The 11,926-nt window shown below is 38.9% G+C and overlaps 1 protein-coding gene across 2 annotated transcripts in view; it reads left to right on the top strand.

Annotated features, from left to right (window-relative positions):
* The first annotated feature begins 7,402 nt into the window (after nucleotides 1-7,402).
* The window catches only part of sdccag8 (SHH signaling and ciliogenesis regulator sdccag8), a 49,687-nt gene continuing 45,163 nt past the window's right edge, over nucleotides 7,403-11,926 (top strand). Inside the window, exons 1-11 of one of the 2 annotated variants that reach the window (XM_084374889.1) lie at nucleotides 7,403-7,592; nucleotides 8,638-8,793; nucleotides 8,940-9,025; nucleotides 9,177-9,290; nucleotides 9,372-9,497; nucleotides 9,608-9,703; nucleotides 10,095-10,159; nucleotides 10,240-10,440; nucleotides 10,706-10,844; nucleotides 10,975-11,127; nucleotides 11,447-11,581. In XM_084374889.1, coding sequence (XP_084231015.1) covers nucleotides 7,526-7,592; nucleotides 8,638-8,793; nucleotides 8,940-9,025; nucleotides 9,177-9,290; nucleotides 9,372-9,497; nucleotides 9,608-9,703; nucleotides 10,095-10,159; nucleotides 10,240-10,440; nucleotides 10,706-10,844; nucleotides 10,975-11,127; nucleotides 11,447-11,581 — 1,338 coding nt within the window. In that variant the 5' untranslated portion in view covers nucleotides 7,403-7,525. The remainder of the gene's footprint in view (nucleotides 7,593-8,637; nucleotides 8,794-8,939; nucleotides 9,026-9,176; nucleotides 9,291-9,371; nucleotides 9,498-9,607; nucleotides 9,704-10,094; nucleotides 10,160-10,239; nucleotides 10,441-10,705; nucleotides 10,845-10,974; nucleotides 11,128-11,446; nucleotides 11,582-11,926) is intronic. The other variant, XM_084374888.1, reaches the window with a different exon arrangement.

The raw sequence follows: 11,926 nt of genomic DNA, 5'->3' as shown, positions 1-11,926 counted from the left end.
CTGAAATCTGTCTAATGTGGTTCTTGTGAGTGTGTGTGTGTGTGTGTGTCTGGTTCAGTCTGAAAGTCTTAGTTACATTACAGAAATATTACCCAGTTACAATTAAAACACTGGTATTAAAAAAATACTTAAGTAAAAGTATTCTTCTCAAATGCTACTCAGAGTACTAGCTACTTTTTAGCTGTTTATGTTTAATGCATTCTCAGTATCTAAATTATTCCCAACTCAAGATCATGGTTCATGGTCACCTCTCCAAACCTGGGCCTGCTGCAGTATTATGGGGTTTTCTGTCCATATGTCAGGGTTTTCATGGGATCAGATAACTTTACTGGTTACAAAAATGCAGATGAAAGGTTTGGAAATTAATTCAAATTGTAATCAGCACTGAGTTATGATTTACAAAAGTAATTATTAAGTAGATCGGTGTAATCAGAGATAACAAAACTCCACACATTCTTTACTCTGGTAGAATCAACTTCTATACTCAAGTAAAAGTAAGAAAGTACAGGCTCTGAAATTAACTCAAAGTATAAAAGTAAAAAGACATTTCCACTGGCCATTTTCTCATGGCATATTAATATTATAATATTCAAAGACTTTTAAACTTAAAGGTAGAATCAGTAGGATTTGTCCTAGCTGTTTGTAAATGCACTAGAAAGATAGTATTGTTGAGCAAAAAAAGGAGAAAATAAGACAGTTCAGGCAGAGGGCTGCAGGGTCTGTGCAGACACTAACACGTCTTTTCTCCCCATTCGAGTCTCTCTCTCTGTCTGTTTCCATCTTGTCAAGTCAAGTGTGAGAGTACAAAGTACAGATATTTGTGTTAAAATGTAGGTCGTAACGGTAAAAAGGTAAAGGTCCTTTTTGTACTTTCTAACTCACTACTCACTTTTAAAATAATAATTGAGTACTAACTAAAAAACTAAAAGCCTTCTGTGGCTCCAGAGGAAGCTGCATGTAATCCAATAAACTTGGTGGCTAAGTTGCATTGTGGGTAATGTAGGGACCAGATCTTGAAAAGCAGTCCACTGGTCTTGCATTGCACCCCTATCACACCGTTGGACTCATTATTGACAGTTTGAAAACAGATGATCATAATCGATACAGCAGAACCAGAAAATAACTATTCCATGCATTCATCCTTTTCAAACCTGCTGCCTATGTTACCCACAATGCAACTTAGCCCCTGAGTGACATCACTGGAGGCAATTGTTAATTTTACATGCAGCTTCTTCTGGGGACACGAAAGGCTTCATACAACGTTTTTTCACATATGCAGTAGTACTCCTCAAGACCTGTAAACACACTTTAACGTATGAAATTGGTGGAGTTACCCTTAAAGTTCGAGTGAAACTACAGATACTAAATATGACTTAATGACAGTAATTTGAGTAGTTAATTAGTTACTTCCAAGCCTGGTCTGGCTGTTGAGGAGTGAGAGATAAATGTGTGTGTGTGCTCTATCACAGAATGTGTGTGTGACACAACCATGTGCACTTGCACATACAGCTTGCGTGTGTGTGTGCTCTTTGAGATTTCAACATTGCACTCTTATTACAGCATCCCTCTCTCTGATGCTCCGTGTTGCCTAATTCTGTTTCTGCTGAAAAGCAGTTGCTCACTTTTCGCACCAAATCCATCTCCAGTGTAGGAAGTACAGTGGGTGCTGCAAAAGTCATCAGATAACTGATCACTGAGGCCTGGTTTGTATGTGGCAGAGTGCACCATTTTCCCATGCTTAACTGGGTTAGCTCATTTTCTCTTTCTCTCCTCTCCGCCTCCGTTGTTCTTATTTCTTTTCTCATTGTTACACATTTCCATACAAAAAAGTTCAAATGATGAGGTTTTTTTTTGAGGGGCTTTTTTTTTTTTTTAAACCACTATTCAGTTTTTTTCCAGGCTTATGTTGGGGCACCAGTGCTTTTAAAAAAATAAACAGGAACCCCCACCCTCACATAGAAAAACACAGGAGGAGTAGATGATGCAGTGGGAGGGGGGAGTTTGGAGTGAGGGGAGATATGGAAGTGACAGGTGGGGAATATGGCAGGGCAGAGGTGACATTTAACAAGTGTGGGGCTGCAGGGTTGTGCGTGGGCTTTCTCATCATCCTACAGCCTAGTATACCACAGTCAGATTGGTATGCTGATGTGGTTTCCTGGAAATACCCCAGTATGCAAACACTCCCTTGTATAACTGTTTCTTTGCAGACGAGCGCCGTTTCACTTGACGTGTGAGCTGCTCGCTGATGTGGTAGAACTTTTTAACCAGGGTCTATAAATATAATCGTTTGACGCAAAAACATGTTAGTTACAAGATAAGAACTGAAATGTAGTAAAAGTGCAAAGCCAAAATTACTAATTTCATTACCAAAGAAATGTGGTTTGATGATGCTGACAGAGCTAACTCTTATATAACAGCTACGCTCTGTTCAAGTGATGAGCACAGAAATGTGTGTGCAAGAAACATGCACTGGTTGAAACAAGTGTGGAGACATTTATAAGAATATATTTCCTGATATATGTGATTAATATCACAATATGGCAAATGTATGCAAGATAAAACGATCAAGTAGATGTTCACGATAATGGATTAGATCAGACAAAAGTCTTCACGTGTCTAAAACAAAAACATTAATCAATAATTTATTTCTTTGAAAATTCTTAAAATTTGATTGCTTGGGAAATTAACAAACTCCAGTCCAAATTACTCATTTGGACTGAAGTGGTCAAAGGTCATAACTTGGAAACATTTGTAGTATAAAGGCAAGGCACGTTTATTTATATAACACCATTCAGACACAAAGCAGTTCAAAGTCACAGAGACAAAGAAACATATCAAACAAATGCAAAAATATGCAAAAAAAAAAAAAGTTACAGATTAAAAAGAAGTTATGAATCTAATTATTTGAAAGCCATGGTAAACAGTCATTTTTAGGCCCTGATTTAAATGAGCTGACACTTTGAGCAGACCTCAGGTATTCAGAAAGCTTGTTGCACAGGTGTGGAGCATAGACACTAAAAGCTGCTTCACCTTGCTTGGTGAAGAAAACAGAGTAAACCTGCCCTAGAAAATCTAACCTTTGACACACAGGAAGCCAAAAATATGTGTGTTGTATAAGCGCTGATGATGAGATCAGGAGTCTAACAGCCTAAGGACAGGAGCTTAGTCTGGTGGTACGGCAGCAGGTACTTCTGTATCTTTTGGCAGACGGCAGCAGGATGAACAGAGTGTTGCTGTGTGGGTGTTGTCTTTTAGGGGCTCTGTGCAGATATGTCGTTTCACCGATGTCAGTGACGCTCGGTAGATGGTTATCAATGATGGTCAGGCAGTTTTAAACTCTCGCTGAGGAGCCTGTCAGAGATTCCAGGTCAGGATGATTGCAATCGCTCCTGTGTAAAAGTTTACAAGAACTTTCTGCTGCTTCTCTGTTGCTGTAGTGTTACTGGAGTTTTGAGCTCTTCAGACTGTTCACCTCCTCCATGCACCTAGGTGAAGTTGTAGTAGAAATCCCTACTATGCTTCTAGGTAAAGGTATACAGGCTTCACATATGTATGTTAGTGATGAAAAAATAAAAAAAGACACCACTACTGGTCCTATTGGCCCCATTACAACTACTGTCTGTGCATTTTGCCAGCTAGTACTCATATGCTGGAGTAATTTTACCTGTGCATTAGTGAGTCCATGATAACTTTTTTTATGGATACGCACCAATTTGAGCATAATCTAAACCAAAAGAATCAAATTCCTTAAGGCTGCTGCAGGTCTCCTCAGATCTGTGGAGCATTTTAGCATGTTGAACTTTTACTGTTTTACTACTCACCACTATCATTGTTTCCAGATGCATCAAGCAGCTGCAAAATGTCCAAAAAAAAAAAAAAAAAAAACCCACAGCAGTGTCTACAACCTACACAAAGTTATCAACTGGCGGCATAGTGAAGCACATAGCAGCTGAAATACCAGATATTTCCCTCAGGAGATACTGAAGAGCAAAACAGAGCTGATAGGGAGTTTCCTGGATGTGTGAATAAACAACTGTTTGCTGGCACATAAGCTGATAAAAGTTCAACGCTGTCTTAACAGCTTGTTTCCGCTCCCTCAAAAAAAAAAAAAAAAAAAATTAAAAAAAGGTTAAACACAATTACAGTTCATAAAATGACCAAATCTAGCTAACATACAGTGAATTTGGGACCTCTGACGCAACTGGAGGTCTGGAAACAGTACAAGAATCAGTTATCAAGGTGGTTTTCAGTGGAAGAAGACACTCACATTTACACATTAAACCAACTGATTTTAAGTCGACATGACCCAATCTCTGTGTTTAAGCTGTCACAAAAAACCATGAATGAAAATGTCAAATCTGGATTGGAAGACAGCGTCTATTTGTGAATGAGCCCACCAAAGTCTGACTCACTGTCTCCTCTGGTGAAAACTTAAATGTCGCAAAAATCAAAAACACAGTTGAGGCTCATTCGACAGGAAGTTATCTGTCATTGTGCAATAGGAAGAGGGTGTATCCATGGTTACCTTTGTCTGACCCTTTTGTAAGCAGCAGCAAACATAGATCTGAGATACACCCTTCCACAGAACAGTATCTCTCACACACACAAACTAAAGATTATTTCATTGGAAAAATCCAGAGTCTGCGTCATTTTTGCCAGGAACTTGAGGCAGCCTCCATATATATAATATGGGCGAAGTCTGTATCTGATGAAGAATCTCACACTCAGATCTTAATCTGTTAACTTAATCCCCTAATTTGATTAATTTAAATGTTATGCTTTATACTTTCACTCCTCTTATTAGCAGTATTGAAAGTGCATAACCACTTACTAAATTGTTCATAACACACTGGTACAAGGACGAGGAGTAAAAATAGTTTATGAATACATAATAAATGCTTTAAAATGTCCTTATATCTGTTACATTACATCACAGTCATTTATTATTTATATACTGCTTATCAACGCTAAATGCAGGGAGTCAAAAATAAAAATAACCAGTTCTTCATGGGAAATGTCCACTATTTCACAATCAGTGGCTTATTTATGATCTGAAAGTAGTTCTGAGTAATCCCACACTTTGCTACTCGCTTTGTATCAGAAATCCGATCTTTGTGTGCAGGTATGTATGCATGTGGGAGTGTTCAAAGGTTACTCACTGGACTACCAAAATAAGGTGATAAGAGAAGTGAAAGTAACACAGAGCAAAGCACAGCACATTATTACCAAACACCAAGGACAAAAGGTGAGATTTTAACCCCGGAGCAGCAGGCATAGCTCTCTCTAGTCGCTCATATTCCCATCTGCATCACATTATCTGCTGCAGCAGCCCGTGGGGATCATTAAAGTTTTATCTTGTCAAATCTATTTGAAGAGAGTTCACAAAAGTTTTTTTTAAACCATGAGTTCACCCAGAAATTAAATCCAGCAATATCTACCCCCATGCCGATGGAAAGTTGGGTGGATCTGTAGTCAAGCTTCACAGCAAAACAGTGTTGCAGCATTCTCCTCAACAACTGAATTAGATGGGGACTTCTTTTAAAACAGAGAAAAAGAACATAAAATGGCTCCCTGGCATAGTCCAAGTCTCCAGAAGGGCAGTGATACAAAACTGATTTGAAAAGAAGTAATTTTTCACCCTTTTAAAGCTGAAATTTTCTCTGTAGCTGCTGAGCTGAAAGCCTTAGCACGCTCCCAGTCTGAAGTGGGTACACAACCTCAATCCAGCTAAAAAGGTATAAATAATGTCTTTTCAAAGCAGTTTTGGATCTCTGCACTTCTGGAGACTTGGATCATGCCAGATGAGCTGTATGAGCCATTTTGGGTTTTTATGATGTCTTCTTTCTTTTTTTCTTTCTTTCTTTCTTTTCTTTCGTTTTGTCCACCCCCTCTTACCCTGCATGGATGCAAGCTTTTTGAGTCGTCAGGACCAAAACCCAAACTGACTCCTGACCTCTGGTCTCATCAACAATACCTGGGTCCTCCACTGACTCTTTTGACTTCTATACCCTTCCTCAGTCACGCCACTTAAGTAACATAAAGTCTACACCACCTGACTCATTACATTATTTACCACACATCTTTTGGATCACTATCATCGCAGGTATTCTTGATACTTCTTTTTTTGTTGCATTATTTCCGTTCTGTGCAATATCATGTGCAATTATTCTACTGTTGTTTTAGCAACTCTGGAATTACTCTGATGTACTGTCATATTTATACTGTAAACTATTGTCAATTATATTTCAGTATTACTCTATTATTATCATAACGTAGTTATACTGTAGTATGAGGCAAGTATGTTTGCATATTTCTTGTTCTAGTAGTATTTCTATACAGTTGTCATATAAATAGTTTCATGCATTTAACATTTTATTTAATTTATCATTTTATGTTTATTTTTTATTTTTACATACTCTCATTTCTTAGAAACTATTAACTATTTTATATTTTTCTTATAATTTATCTAAACTGTAACAATTCTATACTATTCTACTCTAGAAGGAGCCATTGCAACGTAAGCCAGTTTCCTCCTGTTGGATCAATAAAGCATTTCTGATTCTGATGGAATCCCTGATCAATATTTGACACATTCCTGTGCAAAAACTGTACAGCCCTTTGATTTATTTAAAGGTGCACCATGTAGTTTTGGGGAAGAGAAAGATCTTCATCGACTGATTTTTTATGCATAACCATATACTAAATAAATGAACGGACCATAAAGGACGACACAATTTCCTGCTGTCTTACTTTGTTCGTATTTGGCGGACCCTGCCACCTTTCTAGCTTCAAACAGTGTTCAGGGGACCTTATTTTCCTCTGAGAACAGCTTGTTTATTCACTTATGGAAAAAAATAAATATTTCCTATTGATATTTTAATACAGCTGCTTTGTTTTGAATCTTCTCCAAAACTACATAGTGCCCCTTTAAATAGTCATATTGTAGATATTTCAGAAATATCTTATCGTGTTTTTCATGCCTCTAGACTTGTAGTTGTTGCTTTTTATCTTTCTTTATATACTTTACTTGCTATGTTTATTGTTTTGCACTAAGATACTAAAGAAAATAAAATATAATTAGAGATGTTTCATTTAGTTACTTTTTAAAAAAAAAAAAATTAATTTATCTTTTAATACTCCAAACACTTTATGTACACACTTGCACTACATCCAAATCACCACAGGGTCGCAGACTTGAAACAACGTATTGTGACTACAAACAATGACTACAACTCCCAGCATCCGGCTGAGTTTACGGAAGTGGGAGCGGTTAGCTAATGAATGCATCGTTTCATAACACCGTTCAAACCGGCTGGCTTTCTTGCCGGGGCGGTGTTATAGTGCATCTTGTAGGAAACGAGAACACCGCTCTCAGGGAACACAGGTGTCACAAAACAAACACACCACAGCTGACAGTCGATGACCGTTACGACGTGCGGGCTGTTATGGTTGTTGTTGTAGTTGTTGTCATAGCCTAGCATGTGTAGTTAGTGACATACTGTGATAACACGTAACTTATACATCAATGAAACCACTACACTCAGATGAGGAGGAAGAGGAGCAGCTGGGTGCCTACCAAAAGGAGCTGAGACGTGAGTTAACAATTAACTGTGCTAAATTTGCTAACAGCTAAAGAGAGAGCAGTTAAATGGTTCATTCATATAATTAGTAAATGTGTTACAGCTGGGTGACGGTTACATGCACAGGGGGGAGTTTTTCCCATTTCCAACCACCGTACCAAGAGGAGGAGAGGGCAGCTAAAGTGGTGTCACTGCCACCTGTTGCTTCTCAGGAAAACTGACGAACCAGCATCCTGATAGAAAGTAGCTAACAGCTAAGCTAATGTGTCATACTCCAGTTTAAGAGTAAGATAACATAATTTTCAAATTACTGACCGACTTCCTAAACAATTTCCAGCACACAAAGGTGTTTGTTAATTGATAGGAGGGCTGAATGGCACTTAGAGCTTACCGAAGTGAGGTTAGTTTTGGGCTGGAGACACCCAGCGGCGCCTCTGACTCAGTTTCACCCAGTGTTGGCAGCAGGAGGACGGTTAGCTCGCCCCAGAACGCTCGAGGCTGACCTAGGGACCATCAATAAATTACCCTATTGTTTGGTTTTACACAAAAAATGTTTCTCCATGCTGACATGATGATATGAGTGAAAATCATGATAACAAATAATAATACAGTTTTCATGTAGCACACTTTTTTTTATGTGTTTATTTATCTTAAAATGTATCTAAAAATATTTTTATAAGACAATGTCTTTTTTTCAATAGCTTCCATATCATGTGACCCAGTGACTCCAAACCAATGAGTGTATTACTAAATAGGACAAATAAGACACACCTCTTTTGATGACATTGACTAGATAGAAAAATGTTACTATAACTACAGCCTGATCCATATATGTGATATTATCAAGCTATATTGGCCTATCACGGTCACAGTCTGGTGTTTTTCACAAATAGTTCTCTCTCAAATTTGCGTGGTGTGTTGCTCCTGCACAACCTCTGTGGTCCTCTCTTTTAATTTGTAAGTCATAAAGTGACTTCAGCAGCTGAACTGTCATGGGGCACAGAAATAATATACTGTATGAGACTGGTGTCGTTATTGTTGTGTATATTGGATTCAGAACGAGCAAACCAGAGCATACAGCAGCTGAGCAGTACTCTGGAGCAGCTGAGCCCTGATGGAGAAGAGGTGGAGGAGGTCAGAGGAAGTGATGGCAGCCTCTTCACTGGCATGGCCGAAGAGGCTGCATGGAGCCAAAAGACACAGAGCGAAGCAGGTGACTCAGTGATTAGTTGTGGGATGGCTGACATTATAGTTCAGCACCTGGAGATTTACCTGCTCATAGTGTTGTTGACAGACAAAGCACAAAGTTATAATAAAATGTTTCTTTTGTGTGTCTGCGTGTGTCTTCTGGCGTTATAGTTAATCAGCTGAAGAGCCTTCTACTGAAACAATGCAGAGAAATCCCCTCTGCTCTCTCTCCTTCAAAGAAATTGTCTCCATCCAAGGTAGAGTATACAGCTTAGTGTGGCTAAAATTACAGAATTGTCTGTCATGTTAGGATGCATTCTCCATAAAATGTCATCAGTCTTTCTGGCTTTTCCATGAATATAATATTTAGCATGCTCATTTTTAATTGTCACTTCCTTTCTCTGTAAGAGAGTACAGCAGGAGGGAAGGTCCAGTTTGCCTGCTGTTCAGGATTTGGTCCCAATAATTCACAACCAGTCAGAGTACATCCAACACCTAGAAGCTGAGGTCAAATTCTGCAAGGTATGTGCAGAGTACATTTTATATTTGCATATTTTACTTTTGTCCATTTTTCGATTATTTTCTTTGTGTGCGTGATTTCAGGAAGAGCTGCAGGGGTTGAAACAGCGGATCAGAGTGGTGGTGGTGGAGAATGAGAAGTTGCAGTCGGACCTCAAATCCAAAGCTGTGGATGAATCTCTCAAAGATTACACATTGCGAAACTCCTCGGTAAACTACACATATACAGTTGAAGTGTTGACAGATTTAAGCATGGGATGAAACTGACATTTTTCAAATTTGGACATTTGTATCATATTCCGTCCTTGTGTGTTCTTCAGATGAATGAGAGTGTGGCAGCCAACAGCCACATAGGCTCAAATACAGCCTACAGTGGGCTGCAGAAAGCAGAACAGACCACATGGAAAAATGAGATGGTAGGGAAGATGTTTCTGTTCTGTTCTCCTCCTCCATCTTTAACCCACATGGTTCTCAGCAGTCATAAAATGTATGCAATATCAAGGATTTGTTTGCTGTGTATTCCAGACTGAGCTAATTTGCTGGAGACATCTAAAAATATTGAATAATTTAAAAGAAAATATCTTGTTTCAAAAAGTATTTAGTATTTATTTGTCCTGTGCCTCAATTTGCCCCCCCACTTAAACGTTTCAATTCAAAACAACCATTAAACCAAAAAGTTATACACATGGAGAATGGTTATGGAAAATGGTGGCAAAATCATAATCTCATCTCATCTCATCACATCCCATCCTATTTAATTCCACCCACTGATTCATCGACTGTTCTGCAAATGTTTATGTTCATCAGGACCAATTAAAAGGGATCTACCAGGCCCAGATTGAAAGCTTTGAGGCTCAGGTCAACTCCCTCAGGTCAGTGTACAGAGCAATACTCGTCTCCTTTCCTGTCCCTGTCTATTTCTAAATAATTCATGTCTTACCTCCATCTTCAGGAAGGATCTGGCGGTCAGTCAGAAGGAGTGTGAGGAGGTGAAGGTTCTTCTGAGACACAAGGAGAAACAGGCTGCTGATGCACTGAGGGCGGGTGGAAATCCCCGTGTGGCTGGGTTGTGTCTGAAGTGTGCACAGCATGAGGCTGTATTGGCCGGGACTCACACAAATCTGCATGTCCAGGCTATTGACAGGCTCACAAAGTCAGTGGTAACACACACACACAAATATATTTTGCTGATTTTGCACAGTTTCTAATGCTAGTTTAAGGCTTAAGTATATGATTATGCATTAATCTTAATTAACCTATTTTTTGTTGATTTGTTTTCATTATGTCTGTTAATATTTTCTGATTGCTTATGTTTTATTGCAAAACAAAAAAAAATAAAACAATATAAACCAAGAAAAGGAGAAATAATTGTGTATTTTTATGCTGATCTTGAATTTTTCTGTCTGTCAATCTTTTAGGGAGCGTGATGAATTGCTGGTGGCTCTGCGTGCCGTGCGGGCTAGTCAGCAGGAGGCACAACAACGGGAGTGGTCAGCCTGTCTCCAGGTCAAACAGGCTGTTGAGATGGCGGAAGAAGCAAACCTGTACAAAGCTAGGGTCAGAGAAACATTCACTCCTTTCCAGCTTTTTAGGCTCTAACTCTTTCATATAGCGAAAGATTCCTCCCATATTGCCCTCTGTTGCCCCTGTCAAAACTTGTATTGACTGTCTGTTTGTATGCATGCAGGTGGAGGTACAATGTGAGCAGTTGTCCAGGGAGCTGGCTCGAAACAGGGAGCAGCTAGAACGAGAAGCACAGGCCTCGAAAGGGAGACTGGCTGAGGCCAGAGAGGAGGGCAGGACTGAGGCCCGCAAACAGAAAGAGGAGCTGGCACATACAGTAAATATTACATATTCACTTCTTGTGTGTATGGAGGACTTTTGTACATGTGTATAGTTCCAGTCTGCAGTTCTACACACACTAAAAATCCCCCCTCATACTTACATACACCACTAGAGGGAAATACTAATTGTTTTGTTTGTTTGGCAAATTTATTAAATTGATTCGCTGTTAATTGCACACTACAAATAATAGTATTTTTGAAATAGTATTTCATTTTTGTTGCACTTTAATATATATGTAGTATATAGTGGCAGTTTTTTTATTTAAGCTCTGAAAGTTGCTGTAAAGAGTGAAATCTGACATTCTTATGTTTCAGGTGTCCAGCCTTTCCCAGCAAGTTGCTGAGTTGGAAGGGCAGCTAGACAGAGCTCACAGAGACAAGAGCTCACTGACCAATCAGCTGGAAGATACTCTTCAAAAACTTACCAGCCAGGAACAAGACAATACCAAGGTACACTGTGTGGATAGTGAAAGAAAACCTTAAGTCAACATCAGGGCTGCATAATACATCATTTCAGTGTCAACATCGAAATTTGTGCATGCGCAATCGTCATATCGCAGGACGCACAAAGTCAACTTTAACTCAGACATGTCCTGTTACATTTTTTTTGCTGTATGATACAAAAGCAAAACTTGCACTCACATCTACAAGAGACTTTTGTCTAATATAACATAATTTAGTCTGATTCAAAGGTTTTTGGAGTTTGATGCTCTTTATTAACATGCAGGCTCAGCATGCACAACAAATGGCAGTTATCATTCTTGATCAAACTGTCAAACAAAGCAGGGATAATTT

The sequence above is a fragment of the Pagrus pagrus genome, assembly GCF_965226575.1.
Source record: "Pagrus pagrus genome assembly, chromosome: 15".
In the NCBI taxonomy this organism is placed as follows: Eukaryota; Metazoa; Chordata; class Actinopteri; order Spariformes; family Sparidae; genus Pagrus; species Pagrus pagrus.
Note: the sequence above shows the minus strand (reverse complement) of the source record. Positions and strands in the feature narration are given on the sequence as shown.